Raw genomic sequence first — 19,796 nt, 5'->3', positions numbered from 1 at the left:
ATTTTTAAACTGAAACTCAGTGCATTTAAAATTCAATGAGAAATGAAATGTGATACTTTACCGATTGGATCTCTAGCGAAAATTGGCTTTGATGGTGGACTAGGATCACCAACACCAATTTCATTTTCTGCTGAAACACGGAATTCATACTGACAACCTTCAAGAAGATCAGGTACTTTGAACTTTGTACCAGGGAAAATTGGGTCTTTGGTAGCTTTGACCCATCTTGTAGCCATTGTTTCCTTCTTTTCTACAATGTAGTTTGTTATTGGCTTGCCTCCATCATATGGTTTGTTCCAAACCACTACAGCAGAGTCTTTGGTTACATCCTTAATGATTGGTTGCTCAGGTGCATCAGGAACACCTGGGGTGAGAAGAAAAAAAGAGTGTATGAGCATTACAAACAGAATAAAGATTGGAGTATCTAAATAAAATTGAAAACTAAAAGCTTACGGAAACGATCCTTGGCTTTCATCTCATCAGAGATGAGAGGATCGCTTATGCCATAAAGATTTTCAGCATAAATTCGAATTTGATATTCTCTTCCTTCAAGCAGCTTGGGAATTTTGCATGTTGTCTTCACTGTCGCAGATGTAACTGGCATCCACAAGTCTTTGTGTGTATCCTTCTTCTCAATTATGTAATTTGTAATTTCACTGCCTCCATCATCTAATGGAGGTTTCCAGGAAACAACCATATGATCTTTAAAGACTTCATCAAATATAACTGGGCCTACTGGAGGTGATGGGCGATCTGTTTAAGAAAAAATAAAGCATACCCATGCTTTTTTATGAACTTCACAAAACAACATAGATTAAACACTGTCAATACAGCAAATACAGTATAAAATTAGAAACCTGACAGCACAGTTATAATAAGGAATCAAGACTTCAGGGTTATTCCTCTGTAATACATGTTTGACATACTAGAATTAATTCCTCAATGCTTAGAAAGTATTTGGTGATTAACATTTTCTACAGTTTTGAGATTCTCTAAATGCATGTAGAGAGATTAAATTATTCATGCTGAATAAACAAATTCAGAGTTAAATATGTGCTTAAAATAAATAAATAGCTTTTTAGTATAACTGAGAAAGCAGTAAATTGAATTATTGTAATAAAGAGCAGATTTCAATACTTAAATTTTATAAAAATCAAAGAATTCTAATCACCAATAAAAATCACATACAATATTGTTCAGTAAAACCTACCAACGACATGAACTTGACAAAATCCTTTTCTTGATCCTGTGCTGTTCTCTACAGTAACACAATATCTGCCTGTGTCTTCACGGACAGATTTTACTATCCCCAAACAAAGAGTTGTAGGAGTTGTCTTAATCTTTATTCTGTCATCTTCTTTCACAACAATATCATCCTTTAGCCAAGTAACCTTTGGTGCAGGTTTGCCTGAGTAGCGTCCAGTCAAGCTGAAAGCTTCACCAACTCGGACAATAAGCTTGTCTCTAAAGTCAAGGTCAAGTGTGGGAGGAGCTGAAACACAAAATACACAAAGCCCACAAATGTCAGCAATATTAATATGAAAAAGTAAGGAATCAGTAAATGTAATTATTATTTTCAAAACAAATATGAAAAGGAAACATACCAATTTCATCCTTGCACGTGATTGGTTTAGTGCAAAATGATGGCTTGCCTTGCCCCACAATATTGCAAGCACTCACACGAAACTCATAGGAGTCACCTTCTTTCAAGCCTTCTACAGTGAATTTCCTATCAAGCATTTTCTCCTTTGTAACTTTGTGGAATTTGTCTTTTCCAATGAGGCGGCTCTCTAGAACATACATGGTGATATCTGAGCCTCCATTATATTTTGGAGGGTTCCAAGTTAGTGTAACAGAGTTCTTGGTAACTGCTTTTACTTCCAGGTCTTCTGGACGGTCAGGAACGGCTGTGAACAAAGTAAAAATAAGGTAGATTAATTTTTCTTCATATTCAGAATCTTCCTTGTGTATTAATCTCATATGAAAGCCCCCAAACAAAAAATATTCTTACTTATTGGATCTCTAATGAGAATCTCTTTTGTTGTTTCTGTGAAAGGACCCATGCCAATTATATTCTCAGCTGCAATTCTGAAAAAGTAGGCTTTCCCTTGAATGAGTCCCTGAACAGTAGCATTCTGTCTTGTAACTGTGTAGGTCACTGGAGTCCAAGCTCTGTGGTCAGATTCACGTTTTTCAATTATATAGTTGGTAATAGGAGAACCACCATCATCTTCTGGAGTAAACCATGACAATTTACAAGAGTCATTAGTTAGATTCTCTGTAAGGAGTGGCATTCCAACTGGGCCTGGCACATCTGGAAGAAAAGGAAAAAATGGAGTATTGAAACATACATGCTGAATCTTATGAAACTGTACTTGTTCATAAGCACTGAAGCTGCTATTTACCTAGCACATCAACAATAATTGTCTTCTTCCTCTCACCACCATCATTTTTAGCAAGAAGAGTGTATAAACCCTGGTGACTCCTTTTGCAATTCCTGATGACTAAAGAAGAACTAATAGCTGTTTCTTCAATTTTGGCTTCTTCTGGCAAAGCTTGCTCATCCCTGCTCCAACTCACTGTTGGAGGTGGTTTTCCTGAGACATATGCTATGATCCGAATTACTCCTCCAGCATGAACAACAATTCTGTCCCTGACACTTGCATCCAAATTAATATCAGGAGCCACTGAGGGAAGAGAAAAAAAAAAGTCAATGACTTCCTTTTCTTACTTTGTGTTAGAGATACTAAGAATGTCAATCAAAATGATAAATACCAATTCTGTCCTTCATTTCAATAATGTCTGTAACTTCTCCAGGCTCTCCGATGCCAGCAGCATTTACTGCTCTAACTCTAAATTTATAAAAACAACCTTCTTTTAATCCTGTCACAACGAACTTGGTTCCTCTAATTTCTCTATCTTTTACCTGGAAAAAAAACATCGTAATCAGCAAACATCAAGATACCATCAATTTCTTTGCAGAGTTTGAAACAAATCTGACATTAGATATTATTTCAGATTTACAAGAACACGAAAGTATTAAGTGTACATGGATGTACATGGATCTAGCTCACACAGAATTCATCAGAATTTTTAAAAGAAATATATCTCATGGACCTACAAGCTACTCTAAAGATTCGTCTTTTTTCTAACATATTCTAACATAGAAGGTTGTTAGAATTATCTATATAGCAATTACAATAGTCTGGTCTCAGAAGAATTACATATATTTTTGGACACATCAACTCATATAAGTGAGAGCAACAAAAAAAAGGGAATTAATTTATTTTCTTTTCAAAATTCAATATAAAGTCTGTTTACCTGGAAACAGTATAGGAAATATGGGTTTTACTTAAAATGAACCCATGTATTTATGGAGATACAAAAAATAGCCAAGGTGTGCACCAGTTAGATTTTCAGTAATGCACTATTGAAAAAAATTAGGAAAATGTAGAAACATAGTAGTTGTAAACACTTTGACATCATCTGATACCACTGAGGTTTACTTTTCTGACAGTTCTAACTTGGTCTTCTGTGTTTTTTAATCACATATTACCTACATATTTTTTGACATCTTGAAATAAAAATTGTAAAATTCTGTATCTAGTATTTGCAAAATAAACTTCATGTTGAGGAAGGACAAGCTTGGTCTGGTATTTTAAACATACAAAGATAATTATGGTACAAACTTTTAGAAAATAACTTGAATAGCAAAAATTTTTAAAGAAATTTTTTCTGGAGCAATTCATATTGATAGACACAGAGAGAAGTGCTGATTCTGTAATGGTTTTCCACTTACCCGTTCCCATTCTTCCTTTCCTTCCTCTTTAAACTCAACAATGTAGCCAGTGACTCTAGAACCACCGTCCTTTACTGGTGGAGACCACTCCAAGTCCACAGAAGACTTTGTCCAATCAGTAACTTTTGGTATAGGAGGGCCAGGTGGGGCTGAAAAATATCATCATACAGCATAAAAATGTATTATATGATGTTATTTGAATACTTTCAAATTTAGAAAAAAATAATTTAAATATTTACCAATAGGATCTCTAGCAAGTGCTGGGTCAGATGGCATGCTTGGTGGGCCAACACCAGCTGCATTGATAGCTGACACACGGAACTGATACTCAGAGCCTTCAATAAGGCCTGTAACTTTGTATGAAACCCCCAGTGCCATAGGCTTGATAGGATCTCGGTTAACCCTGGTCCATCTCTTTCCAGTGGTCTCTTTGCGCTCCAGCCAGTAACCAGTAATAGGAGAGCCACCATCATGTTCTGGTTCTTCCCAGTTTACTGTCATTGAGTCACGTGTTATACTGCTAACTGTTGGCTTGTCAGGAGGTCCAGGCACAGCTGAGGGAAAAAAATTCACACATAGCTTGTAAAAAAATATGCTAAAAATACATGGAAATAGCTAGAGTGCAGAAGAACTATGCACTCACATGGTCACCATTGCACTAGGCAGTTAGCCATCTGCACAAGATTTCTATCCTCATTCAGTTTCTCACCCCTATTCAGGTACATATAATTCTGTGAAAAATGAAACATCTTTCCTCCAGAAAAAAATTGTCAACAATTTTTTTTTCCTAGCCTTTCTGGATCACTACCTCATTTTAGTGCTCAGCTTAACACTTGTTGTTTTAAGAACCATTTTCTCTTGCCAGCCTAACATTCCTCCTAGGTCTGAGCTTTTCTGTATAACTTATCTTTCAAAACTGAAGGTAGGAAATTGATTCTTTCTGGTCCAAGACATCAATAATGTCCAAATACAATAGAATAACTTGAATCTTATCAAACAAATATTTACTTGTGTATTTAAGCATTAAAAATATTGAAATTGTGCTTTAATATAACACAAATAGGGAGAAAAATATTTTAAGTGCTATACATGCTTTTAAGAACCAGGTACTACTGCTAAAACTCTTCAAGCTATTCTATCAAACTTAGTAAAGAGAGAAAACAGCAGTGGTATTTAACAGATGCTGTATGCATACCAGCACATGGAAACAACGGACATAACTTGAAAGCTTATTTCTACTTACTGAAAAGATTTCGTGCTGTTTCTGGCTCACTGTCCAAAGGTTCTCCAATACCATATTTGTTTTGTGCCATAATGCGGAACACATATTCATGGCCTTCCATCAGCTTGGGAACAGTGAATATGCATTCCTTGGGCTCATTAGTAACAGCCACCCATGTCTTCCTATTTGCTTCTTTTTTCTCTATAACATAGTTTGTAATCTTAGAACCACCATCATCTAATGGAGGAAGCCATGATATTGTCATTTTATCAGCCAAAATGGATTCAAATTTAATAGGTCCTACTGGAGGTCCAGGACGACCTACAAGATACGTTTTGAGAGAGAATAATTAATCAAGTATCAAATGCCGGCTATCAATTAATGTAATTGTAAGAGTTCTTGATACGTACCCAGAACATTCAGCCGCATCTCCTTTGAAGCAGTTCCCAGGTCATTTACAGCTGTTATAGTATATAGGCCTGTATCATTTCTGCGAGATTGTTGGATCAATAAAGTGCAAGTATTTTCATCAACAATCTTGTTGACATGTTGATCATACACCACTGGTGATTTGTCATCTGGTTTCTTTGGAGGAGCTTTTAGCCATGTTAATGTGGGGAAGGGTACACCCTTTATCTTCGCCACAATTTTAACATCTGTTCCTTCTTCAACTTCCATAAATTCTTTCAGCTCAATAGATGGTGGACCTACAACAAAATGTTGAAAAAATAGTATACAAGAATACTTTATAATTTTAAAATGGAATTTGTATTTACTAGTATCGCTACTTACATGTCTGGTCTTTGACAACAAGTGGGCCAACAGTGGCTGAAGGTCTGCTAGGACCTGCTATATTTACAGCTTTGACTCTGAATTCGTATTCTCCACCTTCTACAAGATCCTCAACAGTAAACTTTGTTTCTTCCACATCACGTCTGTTGCATTGCTTCCAAGACTCTTTCACTTCTCCAGTACGATCCCAGCGGAGACACTCAACATTATAATGTGTAACAGGAGCTCCACCATCATTCTTTGGTGGTTTCCATGTCAGGCTCACTGTGTTCTTGGTTACAAGGCCAATCCTCAGTTTAATAGGCGGATCTGGAGGATCTTCACAAACAAAACAGAAGAGTGAATAAATCCAGCATGCAGTACCATGTGGTTTAAAGGATTTGTTTGACTTTAATTTTACTTACGGATTGGATCCCTGGCTGTGGTCCGCTGTATGGTTTCTGCAGGAGGCCCAACTCCAAAACGGTTTTCTGCACGTACCCGGAAGAAATACTCTTGGCCAGTTATGAGATCAGGTACCACAAAGGAAGTACTGCCACAGTTTGGATTGACTTTAGTCCAGGCCTTCCCATCAATATTTCTCTTCTCTATAACATAGCCTCTGATTCTATCTCCACCATCATCATCTGGCATCTTCCATGAGAGTTTACAGCTACCTCTTGTAATATCACTTACTTTAAGGTCTTTTGGTGGACCAGGGACATCTGTTGAGATAAAAGCACAACAGACAAAATTTTACTTAAGTATTTAGAAAAATAAGACAAAACCCTAACATTTGGATACTTCAGTATATGCAAGCCATACCAAGCACATTGACTCTGACATGCACTGTCTTTTGTCCTGCTTTATTCTTTGCTGTAATACTGTATCGTCCAGAGTGACTTCTGTTGCAGTCAGGGATGATAATCTCTGAACGTGTATCAGTTGCTTCCACCTGCGTATTATAAGAGCAAAAAGAAGTTATAGAGCAAACTTGAATATTTATGTTTCAAAAATGCAACAGTACTGAGGTTAAAAGTATGGCTTGCCTTACCTGAGCTTCTTCAGGTACATTATGACCTCCCTCCTACAAACAAATGGAAATAATATAAATGTAAAAGGGAATAGGCTTAAATGTCTAGAAACAGGTGTAGGAAAAAAAACCTATTACTTTTACTAACCTTTGCTGCTGTTTTTGCTTTTCCTTCATACTCCCAAAATGTTTTTGGAACTGGACGACCCTTGATAACAGCTGGGATTTTAATTGTTGTGCCAGCACGACAAGACAGCAAATCCTGTGCTCCAAGATCAAGGAAGATTTCTGGTTCCTCTGCAAAAATATTTAAATATATGAATTTTAAGAGCTACTGAAAGCAAAATCCCATCATCACCGAAATGCTGAAATCCCCCAGAAACATGTGGAATGCATGTTCATGTGACAAAGGCTGGACATACAAAAAGGAAACTGGGAAGTATACAAATAGAAAAACTCATTGCTGTAAATTTTTCATAAAATAAACAGTATTTCATTAGTATGTCTGTAGGTGCTCATCAGTTTCCTGATGAAGCATTCCCTGGCAATGGACATAAGAATGAAACTTTCAAAGATGTGTGTCAGTCTTTTGTTACATTCTTGTATAATTTTTTATTTTGTTTTGACTTTGGCTTGCTTGGCATCCTTTTTGAACATTCATAGCAGTAAGTGGCATTTACATAAAAATACCGAAATCAGTTCTTGGAACTCTTACCTAGAATATCTTGGATAGGTATCTCTGATGTTGCAGGACTTGGTTCTGATTCTCCAGCAGCATTTACCGCTTTCACCCTAAATCTGTATTTCCTGAGTTCTTTCAAGTTGGGAATAACACATTCGCAAGTAGGAAAGAGTTTGTCTCCTTCATTCACCTTCTTCCAATCAGTACTACCTTCATCTTGCATTTCAACAATATATCCTTTTATAGGACTCCCACCATCCTTTTGAGGAGGCTTCCATGCAAGTGCTACAGATGATTTGGTTTTGTCTTTGACCTCTGGGCATGATGGTGGACCAGGCACAACTGGTAAAACAAGAGCAAGTAAAAATTACTTGAGTGTTAGTGTCTTCCTATATTTTTCTAGATAGGTTTCTAAAAGAATGCAAGTATTTTCATTTCTTTACCTGTATATAGAGTATAAATCCTGGAATGTGCATACTGATTATATATATTCCCTATGTTAGCAAGGGATACTTATGTACAAGGCAGAAGTTTATTTGGCAATGCCTACACTGGTGTTATTACAGAATTAGGTACATAAAAGAGGTAAAAAGTTAAAATTAAAGCTAATTATTTTTAAAATTTTAAAATCAGAAACTTTGTGTCAATATATTCTCTTAGGTTTAATGCAAACAAAACCTTTGATTAATGTTAGTACATTAATACTTCATTATTAATAATTTTCATTAATAAATTAAAAAAAAGTGGTAGTAACACAGTTTTTGTTCTGCTGTGATACAGTCCTCTAAGACAGTCATACAAATAATATACTTACATATAGGATCTGCTGCCAAAGCTGGATCTGATGGTTCACTGGGAGGGCCAATTCCAGCAAGATTTTCAGCCATAACTCTAAACTGGTATTCAACACCTTCAGCCAAACGAAGCACATTGTGCTCCAGACCTTTTACTGATGGTTTTGTTACAGGAGCCCTGTTGACACGTGTCCAGTAGACACCTCCCACCTCTCTCTTCTCCAACCAATAGCCAGTTATTGGGCTGCCACCGTTGTCCAAAGGAGGCTCCCAAGTCACCAGCATAGATGATCTGGTGCGATCCAAAATTTTTGGCTTTCCAGGAGGTCCAGGAAGACCATAGGGATCCTTAATGACAACTTTTTCAGAGAGGCATTCATCACTTATTCCGTATTTGTTTACAGCCCGGACCCTAAATTGGTATTTTTCATTTGTTGTAAGATTCCATACCTGAAAAAGAGGATTTAAATCAATACTTGGCTGCTTTCAGAATCAACTTATTTGGATTTAAGCAGAAGTATTCACTTCAAATTCTATCTTGCAATCAGACTGATGTACCAATGTTTATGTACTACACAGTTCTATGTGATGTCCTAAGAATACTCTTATTTCATGTGCATAGGACTGAACATAAATAAAAATGTCATCACGTTTGTTCTTGCAGTTGGTAAAAAAAAAAAAATTAATAATTCTGGAAAATGGAAAGGAAGGTGTCTTCTCTCTAGTTCAGCTGAGGTTCAATAGCAAAAGTGAACAATTTCTTTTGTTTTGTCACATAAGGGATAACACAGATGCATGGATGGGAAACATTCATCCAGTAATTCTGGAGTCTAAATGGAGCACGAGCACAGGTACTTATGCAAGTAGCAGTTTCCATTAAATATGAAGTAATTTTATTTTTATGCATACTAAAGTATGTAATAAAAATATTTTATAAATTACCCCAAATCTTCTCTCAACAGCGCCTTTGGAGACTTCTTCCCACTCAGACTTCTTCTTACTAGCATCGCGTTTTTCAATAATGTAATGGGTAATTTCACTACCACCATTATCAAGAGGTGCATCCCATGTTAAATAGCATGATTCTGCTTTAATATCAGAAACAGCAAGATTTCTTGGTGGAGAAGGACGATCTGTATGAAAGCAATAGAGCATGGAACTACATTAAAAAGAAGGCAAAGGCATTTTAATAGCTGTCATTTTAGTAAAATGTTGCATCCTTACCATACACTTCGACATGCACATTGCGGAATGCAGTGCCAAGACGATTGGTAGCTCTCACAGTGTAAGTGCCTTTATCACCCCTCACTGCTGCAGGAAGGATGAGTTCTGTTTTTGCATCTGTTCTAGATACTTCTTCCTTGCTTATCTTAAGTGCATCGGATGTTTGGTCAATTAAAACTTCATTCTTGTCCCATTCAATCTTCGGCATTGGCAGGCCTGTTACATCAGCAGGAATGTTAACTGGTTCTCCTGCCTTGACTTTGATAGTATCTCCTCTCACAGCCAAACGCAATGTAACCGTTGGAGGCACTGAAAGAAGGAAAGTGACAGAGTGAAGATGGAGATGAAATAGAGAAAGTGCCTTGAAGTGTTCTAAAGATATTTATATGGATTTCTTTAAAGTTGATATACCTTCATCATCTTGTATAACTACATTGAGGGGCAGTGATGGCTCGCTTTCTCCAATCTCATTGACAGCTTTCACACGAAACTCATACATATGAAGTTCATCGAGTTTTTCAACGAGAAGAGATGTTTTTGGACAGAGCCTTGCATTAACTCTCTCATAATCTTTTGAATCATGTCTCCTCTTCTCAACAATATATCCTAAAATGGGACTACCACCATCACTGCGTGGAGGCTTCCAGTCAAGTGTAATGGAAGACTTCGTCCTCTCTGTGTACATGAACCTCTCAGGTGCTGTTGGAGGACCTATTAATACAGATAAATTACAATAAGAAAAAATTAAAATTCCAGAGAATTTTAAATCATAAGAATGCAGTGGCTCTGGCCTTTTAAAACCATAGTTTTTACATGCAAAGAATCTGAGTATGATTGTGGCTCGTATAAAGTTTCTCATGTATGTGGAGAAAAAAGTAATAAGTAGTGTCTCAGTAGGCACCAGTATTTTGCTATGTAAAGAATTACACTAGCTTCAGAGAACTGATTCAGAAACTTGACTGAAGTAATGAAGCTTAGATAGATGCCTACCCATGTAGTTGAAAAATAAAGACACTTTCTGTATAGAGGGAAAGACAAAAATATTGTCTAATTAATCTGCCATTAATTTTTTTTCTTTTTAAAAACCCGGCAAAATGAGTCATCTTACCTAATGGATCAACTGCAAGAATGGGTCCTATTTCCACAGCTGGACCAGTACCAAATTTGTTCTTGGCACTAACACGGAATTTATATTCCTGCCCTTCAATTAGACCTGTAATATCACATTTAGATCTATCTGTGTCTACAGCAAGTCTCCATGTATGCATTTTGGCATCCTTCCTTTCAACAATGAAGCCTATGATATCACTGCCACCATCATCTTCAGGATCAGACCAGTTAAGCAAACACATCTTTCTGTTTGTGACTACTGGCTTTAGGTCAAGGACTGGTCCAGGGACATCTGAAAAACAAAATCAAACAAGTAAGGTAAAGCTTACGCTGACCAAAAGAAACGCTTATTTAATTTGAGAAAATATTTTTCTTACCAAATACTTCTACTCTGGTTCCCGCCGATTTTGAACCACTGCTATTGGCAGCAGTAATTACATATCTTCCATGGTCTTTTCTCAATGCATTCTTAATGGTTAACTCAGATTTTGTGCCAACATTTTCAATAACAACTCGATCTTTGTCTAATTCCCCCTCGTCTATAGCCCATGTAATGGTGGGAGCAGGACGCCCTGTCACAGTAGCAGGAATCTTAATAGTCTGTCCAGCCATGACCTGAATGCCTGCTTTCACAGAAACATCCAGCTCAACAGTGGGAGGCTCTGTGGAAGAAAGAGAAAAAGCTCATTAGTTGGAGGGAGGGATTCAAACCCACCTTTTAAGCAGCTGGGCATTTCTTAAAAATAATACAGTCTCAATACCTTTAGGTTCTGCAACAGTTGCGGGTTCAGTTTCCCCAGGTGGTCCTTCTCCAGCTGCATTGAGTGCAGTAACACGGAGCTTATAGTCGGCACCTTCCCTCACCTCTCCAACAGTAAACTGCAGGACCTTAATGGGTTTTGCTGTGCAGCGTGACCACTCATTCACACCCATCAGTTGTTTGTACACATGGTAACCAGTGATATCTCCACCACCATTATACACAGGAGGTTGCCATTCTAGCTCAATGGAAGTTGCACTTGTGTCAGCAATCCTTGGAATTGGAGGACCAGGTGGCACTATAAATAAATAAATAAATACATAAATAAATAAATAAATAAACAAATATGTGTAAATAAAAGTTAAAGAATCCTATCTTGTCAACTGTCTGCTATTAGCGTCTCCTAATCCACTTACTTATTGGGTCTTGCGCAGTTTTTGGATCCGATGGTGGACTAAATTTGCCAGGGCCAGCTGCATTTTCAGCACACACTCTAAAGATGTAAGTTAAACCTTCCAACAGTCCTTCAACTCTTACTTCCAGAGCATTCACAAGGTTCCTGTTGACCCGAGCCCAATGAGTACTATTGATTTCACGTTTTTCAATCCAGTATCCTATGATAGGGCTGCCATTATCTTTTGGTTCATTCCACTTAACCAGCATACTGTTGCTGGTTACATCTTCCACATCAGGCTTATTAGGTGCATCTGGTGGAGCTGAAAAACAAAAAGGTGGTTTTGCCATCATTGCTGTCTCTTCAGAGCTTATTGAAAGCTAAGAGAGCACTATGATATAACAAATTACTAATTTTAATTCATAGTTTTTCTGCTCTCTTAGAGCCTTTGATTCCTAAAGGTGATCAGTAAGCAAATTTGCAATGGTTCTCTTTTTTGATAAGAATACTAGTCTATGAAGCACAAAGAATGTCACTATTCAGATGTTAAGTGTTTTAAGGGTAAAGTTTTATGACAGTCATCATCATTCTTATGTGTTTACCATTGAAATTAGAGTATTTTTGATAGTTGTCTGTATTTCAATGGCTTAAAATGTGCAATAATTATCACATAGCTCAAGTTTCTTCTGGGAAACATCTACACAGATAAAGCTGAGTATTCTAACAGTCTGATAGAGTTTCACACCTTGTTTTCTGAGAATGTTGTTTTTCAAAATTAAAACTTACAGAAAGGATCTTTAGCTGTCATTGGTTTTGAAACACATGGTGGTCCTGCTCCAACTCTATTTTCAGCAAATACACGGAATAGATACTCTTTTCCTTCAATCAGTTTTGTTACATGGAATTTGCAATGCCTGAGTGTTGAACTGACAGTGACCCAGCCCATTTCAGCTTTTGTATTGTCTTTCTTTTCCAGTACATAGTTTAGGATTTCACTTCCACCATCATCAAGGGGAGGCTCCCACTTGCAAAGGACAGAATTTTTCCTCAAATCTTCAAATACAAAGTTGACTGGTGGCCCAGGTGTATCTGTTAGTAAACCAAGAAAAATGATGAGTACTCAACTTGCACACTTCCTACCTAATACTCGGAACAACTAGATGTTTTGAGGACATTCTTTACATACCCAACACATTGACTTCACACGAGGCTTTTGCAACTCCATGATCATTTTCTACTTTAATTGTAAATGTGCCATGGTCTGCTCTAATGGAGTCACGAACTGATAGTATGGACTCTCCTTCCTTGTGGTTGTCAACACTCATACGTTCTGGCAGTGAAAGTTGGAAAGGTTTCTCTTCTTCAGGTTCACCCTTCTTCTTTTTAGGTGCTGTTACTCTCTTTTTGATATCCTCTGGTCTGACAACTTCATCATTCCTCAGCCAAGTAATAGATGGATAGGGTGACCCTGAAATATGTGCCTCAAGTGTGATCTCATCACCTCTCTTCACCTCAAGGCCAGACTGTAGGTTTGCAGCAAGGAAGACTTTTGGAGCCTCTGTAATAACAAAGAATGAGAAATGAAGCGTAGAATCTTTCAATATGTCTGAGGATATATGGCAATTAATATAAATGATCTAATGAACAATTCATACCAATAGGATCCACAGCTTTCACAAAAGGAGTAATCCGAGAAGGCTCACTGATGCCAGCAGCATTCTCAGCACGAGCACGGAACTGATACTCCTTTCCTTCCTCAAGGCCTTTCACCGTGTAAGTTAGTAAGGGTACCAGATAGTCATTGCATCTCTCCCACCTCTCTTTGCCCTTAGCAAGCTTCTCTATTATATAGCCCATAATCTTGCTTCCCCCATCAAACAGGGGTGGTTTCCATGTAAGAGTTACTGATTTTGATGTTGGATTATGGACTTCAAGGTCGACAGGCGGATCTGGGCGCTCTGTGAAAGAGTAGATCAAAAGAAGGATCATATGAGAAAAGAGAGTATGAAGATTTTATTTAAAAATCAGATTTTTAGATTATTTAACAGAAAGACAAACTTACGTTTTGGGTCTTCTGCAATGATTGGGTTTCTTAGTTCAAGATAATCACCCCCTCCAATCTTATTGACAGCTTTAACACGGAAGTAATATTCACAGTTTGGGATAAGATCTTTGACTTGCCATGAAAGCTTATTTTCACCAGACATGACTGGGATGTATGTTTTACGACCAGCTTCCCTGCGTTCCAGAACGTAATGCAAAATAGGAGTACCACCATCAAAGTCTGGAGGCTCCCAGGATACTTTGCAAGAATTCTTGGTTACTTCGCTTGCCTTGATGTCTTTACACTGTCCAGGTGGACCTGTTTTAAATAAGAATGAAGCAATTAGTTAATTAAATAGACGTGGAAGTGTATTCTTATAAATATGAAATTATATTTCATTTCTTTGCTTTGCAGAAAGCAAAGACCACAAGTGTGGACTACACAGCATCTATATGAACTTCTGCTTCCAAAGATGAAAAATAGTCAGAATTCTTAAATAATTTTTATATTTATATGCTAACTTCTCAAAAAAATTGGGCTTTCAGTAGTCACTGAATAGTTAGAGCAACTTGAGGTAAAGCGTTTTTTCATGGGACTTCATAACATCAATCTACATATGTCTTGAAGTGATTTTTCTACCTGGCAGAAGCCATTTCTTTCTAGCCCTGTCTTCTGTCAGCTGCAGGGCCCAAGTGAAGATAAGCATATTTCTCAGAATGGAAGAACATAGTTACCTATGACTTTGACATTGACTGATCCAGTTGTTGATGCCAGCTTGTTCTCCAGTGTGATAGTATAAACACCAGCATCAGCATGAACACTGTCTATCACTTCAAGCAATGCAGAGGTATAGTCACTCTTCATTGTTGTTCTGTCACCAGCTTTCAACTCCTTGCCATCTTTGTGCCATGTTATAGTTGGGGATGGAACAGCTCTGAAGGGTATAGGGATACTTAGCTTCTGTCCTTTAACAACAACAATGTCACGAGTTTGTAGATCAATGGTTGGATTACCTGTAAAGGTAAGCATAATGTTATCAGAAAGTTGCCAAACACCCTTCTGTTTTTCAGTTATGCAGATCTGACAAAAAAAAAAAAAAAAAAAAAGAAAAGAAAAAGGAATTTATTCTTACAGTCTGGGTCCTTGGCAACAACTTTTTCTGAGATGTCTGATGGCTCACTAGCTCCAACAGCATTGACAGCTCTGACTCTCAGCACATATTCTTTGTCTGGAACAACTCCCTCCTCCACTTTACATTTTAGATCTTTAATTGGACGAGAATTGATTCGCATCCATTTTTCTGTTCCTGCTTCACACATCTCCACATTGTATCCAATAATAGGACTTCCACCATTCTTCTCAGGAGGTTTCCATGCAATGCAAATGTGCTTTCGGCCTGCATCTGTGACGTGTAAATCCTGAGGAGGTGAAGGAGGGCCTGCAGAAATGGAAAAGTATGGTGTGATTTTCCTCCCAGAACAGTAGACTGCTTCTAAAATTCATACACTGTATTATTCTACTTACTTGTTGGATCTTCAATATGAATGAGGTCGGTTGGTTCACTGGGATGACCACATCCAGCTTCATTTTCTGCACGGACCTGGAACTGTACATCTGTACCTTCAATGACATCTGTCACTCTGAAATTGCAATCTGGACCAGATGTCTTCCCAGCTTTTACCCAGCGAGTAGCTAGCTTTTCTTTCTTTTCAATAACATATCTGAAGAGATTGGGGAAAATACTATGAGGCACTTGAAATAGGAACACTTCAGACTTCTTCAAGAAAATAGATTAAAAGAGATTAGACTAGCTTAGACAGTGGAAAAGTAAAGAGAATAATGGATAATAGATTTAATTAAATTTCTTCACACTTTAGCCACCTAGTACTAGTGGGTCTCAGCCCCTAATAGGGCTGACATCACTGACAGACCCAGGTCTGACTGTCAATTCTTGAAATTTGTTCTGTGTTTTAGAACTGAACTGAACTGTGTTCTCAGGTTATAGAGAGCTGCAGAGGCAAAAGAACCTCCAAGCTATATTTGTATCTTTGCTAGTTTGGATCTCAGTGGTCAGTCCATTGAGAATATTTCAAGATACTGTTACTTGGCTGTCAAAATCTGCTTAGGACAGGCTATGGCAAAGTAATGCAAATTGAGTGACTTCTGTTTCTTCAGGCAGATCTCTGTAGTTGTTTGTTGTGCTTTTTGTGACTGAGAAGGAGTAAAACAGTCTGTTTGAAAAGTGTTATAAAGAAGAAAATTATCTGAAAAGACTCATTTTAGCTGAATGTATACAGTTTGAATGACAAACAAAGGCAGAAGGAAAATACAAGCCTACTACGTGCTAGATGATTTTAAGTGGCTATTATTCTGCAGGAACTAGAGGCTATGGTCACATTTCACATTATTTTTTTTTCACAGCTCCTAATTATTATATGCTGTTTTAAGGATGTTGACACACATTCACTGTTCAGGCACATTAGGTATTTTATTTGCATCATTTCTAAATTTTAAAATCAAGCCCTTCATTGCTTCTCTTAAATCTATCCACATATTTTTAATATAAAATGTTTCAATTTAAAATTTAAATATTTTGAGAGAAACGTCTTCACTTGTTTAAAGATGTTTATCTTCAGGAGCCTACACAAACTTAAAATCACCTTACCTTTGAATTGGTCTGCCACCATCATTCTTAGGTGGTTCCCATTTCAAATCAACATGGCCTTTTTTCACTTCAACAATTGTAAGGGCATATGGAGGCCCAGGTGTTGCTAAGGTAAAAAAAAAAGGCACATATTAGAAGACTATGAATTAATGACATGTGAGCTAGTGATCACTCAGTAAGCAAATCAAAACTTACTGAAAGTATCTTTAGCAAGCACTGAGTCTTCAATTTCACAGTAGTCACTCTGTCCAATGGCATTTTCAGCAGCCACACGGAACACATAGAGCGAGCCTTCAGTCAGTGGGCTTACTGTGTACTTGGTATCCTTCACTGTCGTATCAACTGTCTGCCAGCCTTTCCGCCTTACATCTCTTTTCTCAACAATGTAGTTGGTAATTGGGGAACCCCCATCTTTTTCTGGTACTGTCCATTTAAGATCTGCTGTATTTTTAGTAATATTAATAACTTCAAGCCATCGGGGTGGTGAAGGAGGATCTGCAAAATAGCAAAAGAAAAAATAAACCAGAATGTTGCAATTCCCACAAAAGAACTTGGAAGACAGGGAATACACCAAAACTATCAAAACTTTGTATTTCCTGAACTGAAGCAGGGCAGATTTTAGTATTTCATAAGCCTTCCAAGAGTTCATTTAGGACCTACAAAGACAGACAGACGTGGGGCTTTATTAAAGTCAGAGACTGTATTTGCAGTAGCAGCACGTTCATGAAACAGTACTCACAGAGCCTCTCCTTGCACAGCACAGGGTCACTGGGCTCACTGGGCTCACTCTCGCCAGCCTTGTTCACAGCTCTCACACGGAATGAATATTCTTGTTTCTCCATAAGATCTTTGAGGAAGTGTTCCGTTGTTGGAACTCCTTCAGCTACTCTCACCCATTCGTCTGTTCCAGTCTTTAACAGCTCAATGACGTAAGATTCAATTTTTGCCCCTCCATCATGTTCTGGCTTTGTCCAGTTCAGGGTAAGGAATGTCTTGCCAATATCTTTCACAGTTGGCTTTCCAGGAGGCCATGGTGGATCTAGGCAAGAGTCCAGTATTAATTATGTCATTGATAACAATTTTTTTTGGTTATTGTTGCTGAATTAAACCATTAAAAAATGCGTTTATTGTACCGATTGGATCTTTCACTAAGATTGGCTCTGTTTCCCGGCTTGGTTTTCCAGGTCCTGCAAGATTCTCTGCCAAGACACGGAACTTATACTTCTTCTTATTTGTAAGACCTTTAACTCTGGAAATAAAAATTAAATTTGATTAAACGAAACCCAGGCATTAATTAATTTCTAAAACATCATTCTCTCCACTATTTATACCACAGATTACTTGGAAAATCTGAAAATATCCAAATTACAGCTAATGATGTCAACACATTGTCAACACTAAAATGGTTGAATGAATGTTTTGAGAACTATCTTGGATTTTTGCATGTTCCATGGTTTTTAGTTAATGAGCGTATCAGGAGAAAAAAAACCCTAAGGATTTTGGTAAATTTATACTTGGGATGACCATGTCTCTGCCATGTTAGAATACCTTACAGAATTATTAAGCATAGGAATTATTTAGCATAACATTTCAAAGAAAAAAAATTCTTCTGTAAAGATACCCCTCATTAAAACTAATTTAAAAAGTAAGCTACCAGGGGTAGTTGGATCAAAACTTAGAGAAACTAGGAAAAAATAAAAACAAAGTAAAACTTATTTTAAAAGCTACTGTTAATTTTTTATGTCTCTGTGATCAATTTCACCCTAAAGTGACTATAGTCTTACTTGAATGTTGTATCTTTCACTGGCATTTTGTTGCATTTTATCCATTTATCCTGCTCAGGATCATATCTTTCAACCCAGTAGCCAGTTATGGGGCTGCCACCATCTTCATCTGGCTCATTCCATGTTAAAGTGACTGAATCTTTAGTGACCTCTGTGGGCTTGAGACCTGTTGGAGGGCCTGGCGGATCTGTATAAATTCATTAAAAAACAAACAAACAAAACCCAAAACCATCAGTCAGTTTTTTTTTCCCTTCCTGTTAAAATACTGTAATAATTTATCATTAATTTAATTAACTAACCAAATGAATATTTGGCAATGATGGGGCTACACTGTGCTGGCTCCCCAACACCATACATGTTTTCAGCACTGACTCGAAACACATATTCTTTATGAGGAGTTAAATTGGTAGCTCTGAACTTTGTATCTTTAATAGTTGATGACAACTTGTCCCATATTTCACTGTCTGTAGCTCTTTTCTCAAGGACGTAGTTGGTAATTTTAGAACCCCCATCATCTCGGGGAGGATTCCAGGTTAGAAGGCAGGATTCGTTTGTGATTTCTGTTACATCAAATGCAGCTGGTGGACCAGGTTTATCTGTAGAGAACAAGATGTGAATGTTAATTTTCTGCTTGCATACCTTGATACATGACTAATGATTTATATAAATAACATAAAGTATATGCATACCAAGAACATTAACTTCAACAACAGCAGTAGCACGTCCACTGGAATTTACAGCTTCTATGATATAGGTTCCACTGTCACTCCTCTTGCTGTCTGTAATAGTGACTGTAGAATGATTAGGCTGGCTTTCAATGGTGATTCTGTTGTCAGGTCTCAAAATTTTGTCAGCCTTGGTCCAAGTAACCTGGGGCTCAGGCTTTCCAGTTACTTTAGCTGGCAGCTCAATTTTAGTTCCAGCTTTCACAGTAAGTCCAGCAAGAAGCTTCACATCTAAGAAAATTTCTGGAGCCTCTGATTTAGGAGAGAATGAAAATGTTGTTAGAGAAACAGTATTTCAGAGACTGGTAAAAATAAAGCAGCTATGGCAATTTAGCAAGTGAAGTAGTTACCTTTTGCATCAATGGCCTGAATATCATCAGTTGGCTTACTTGGCCTACTTGCTCCCATTCTGTTCAAAGCCTTAACCCGATAAGCATACCACTCTCCTTCCTGGAGCTTTGTTACTTCCATTCTGTCAAAAAAAAAGAAAAAAAATTAACATATTTAGAGCCAAGACGATGGCATAATTAGTTAAGAGGATTTATCTACTGGGTTGATTTACTTACTTTGTTTCAATAACAGGCTCCCCACATATCTCCCACTTGTCTGTGCCACGTTGGGATTTTTCTACCAGATAACCCTTAATGCGTGCACCACCATCATATTTGGGAGGCTCCCATGTTAGGAAGATTCCTTTTGATGTTGGATTTCTCCATTTAACATTTTCTGGTGGGTCAGGCACCGCTATTAAAAATTAAAAACATGTGGGGTCTTAGAAACCAGTGTAAG

The 19,796-nt window shown here is 37.5% G+C and overlaps 1 protein-coding gene across 1 annotated transcript in view; it reads right to left on the bottom strand.

The window, feature by feature from the left end:
• TTN (titin) overlaps window positions 1-19,796 on the bottom strand; it is a 237,258-nt gene that overhangs the window by 61,891 nt on the left and 155,571 nt on the right. The window contains 41 exon segments of the mRNA XM_054515423.1: window positions 62-364; window positions 454-753; window positions 1,211-1,492; window positions 1,605-1,907; window positions 2,012-2,314; window positions 2,406-2,687; window positions 2,776-2,926; window positions 3,800-3,948; window positions 4,039-4,353; window positions 5,043-5,342; window positions 5,432-5,728; window positions 5,814-6,131; window positions 6,218-6,517; window positions 6,618-6,747; window positions 6,847-6,879; window positions 6,974-7,122; window positions 7,541-7,849; window positions 8,322-8,751; window positions 9,244-9,434; window positions 9,526-9,834; window positions 9,937-10,236; window positions 10,634-10,927; window positions 11,013-11,297; window positions 11,397-11,693; window positions 11,812-12,111; window positions 12,576-12,878; window positions 12,976-13,347; window positions 13,445-13,747; window positions 13,852-14,151; window positions 14,568-14,846; window positions 14,966-15,271; window positions 15,358-15,554; window positions 16,499-16,604; window positions 16,694-16,993; window positions 17,238-17,537; window positions 17,632-17,747; window positions 18,283-18,469; window positions 18,582-18,878; window positions 18,972-19,259; window positions 19,358-19,479; window positions 19,574-19,751. Coding sequence (XP_054371398.1) covers window positions 62-364; window positions 454-753; window positions 1,211-1,492; window positions 1,605-1,907; window positions 2,012-2,314; window positions 2,406-2,687; window positions 2,776-2,926; window positions 3,800-3,948; window positions 4,039-4,353; window positions 5,043-5,342; window positions 5,432-5,728; window positions 5,814-6,131; window positions 6,218-6,517; window positions 6,618-6,747; window positions 6,847-6,879; window positions 6,974-7,122; window positions 7,541-7,849; window positions 8,322-8,751; window positions 9,244-9,434; window positions 9,526-9,834; window positions 9,937-10,236; window positions 10,634-10,927; window positions 11,013-11,297; window positions 11,397-11,693; window positions 11,812-12,111; window positions 12,576-12,878; window positions 12,976-13,347; window positions 13,445-13,747; window positions 13,852-14,151; window positions 14,568-14,846; window positions 14,966-15,271; window positions 15,358-15,554; window positions 16,499-16,604; window positions 16,694-16,993; window positions 17,238-17,537; window positions 17,632-17,747; window positions 18,283-18,469; window positions 18,582-18,878; window positions 18,972-19,259; window positions 19,358-19,479; window positions 19,574-19,751 — 10,584 coding nt within the window.

This window comes from Molothrus ater, chromosome 7 (genome assembly GCF_012460135.2).
Source record: "Molothrus ater isolate BHLD 08-10-18 breed brown headed cowbird chromosome 7, BPBGC_Mater_1.1, whole genome shotgun sequence".
In the NCBI taxonomy this organism is placed as follows: domain Eukaryota; kingdom Metazoa; phylum Chordata; class Aves; order Passeriformes; family Icteridae; genus Molothrus; species Molothrus ater.
This window is presented reverse-complemented; position numbering and strand designations above follow the sequence as displayed.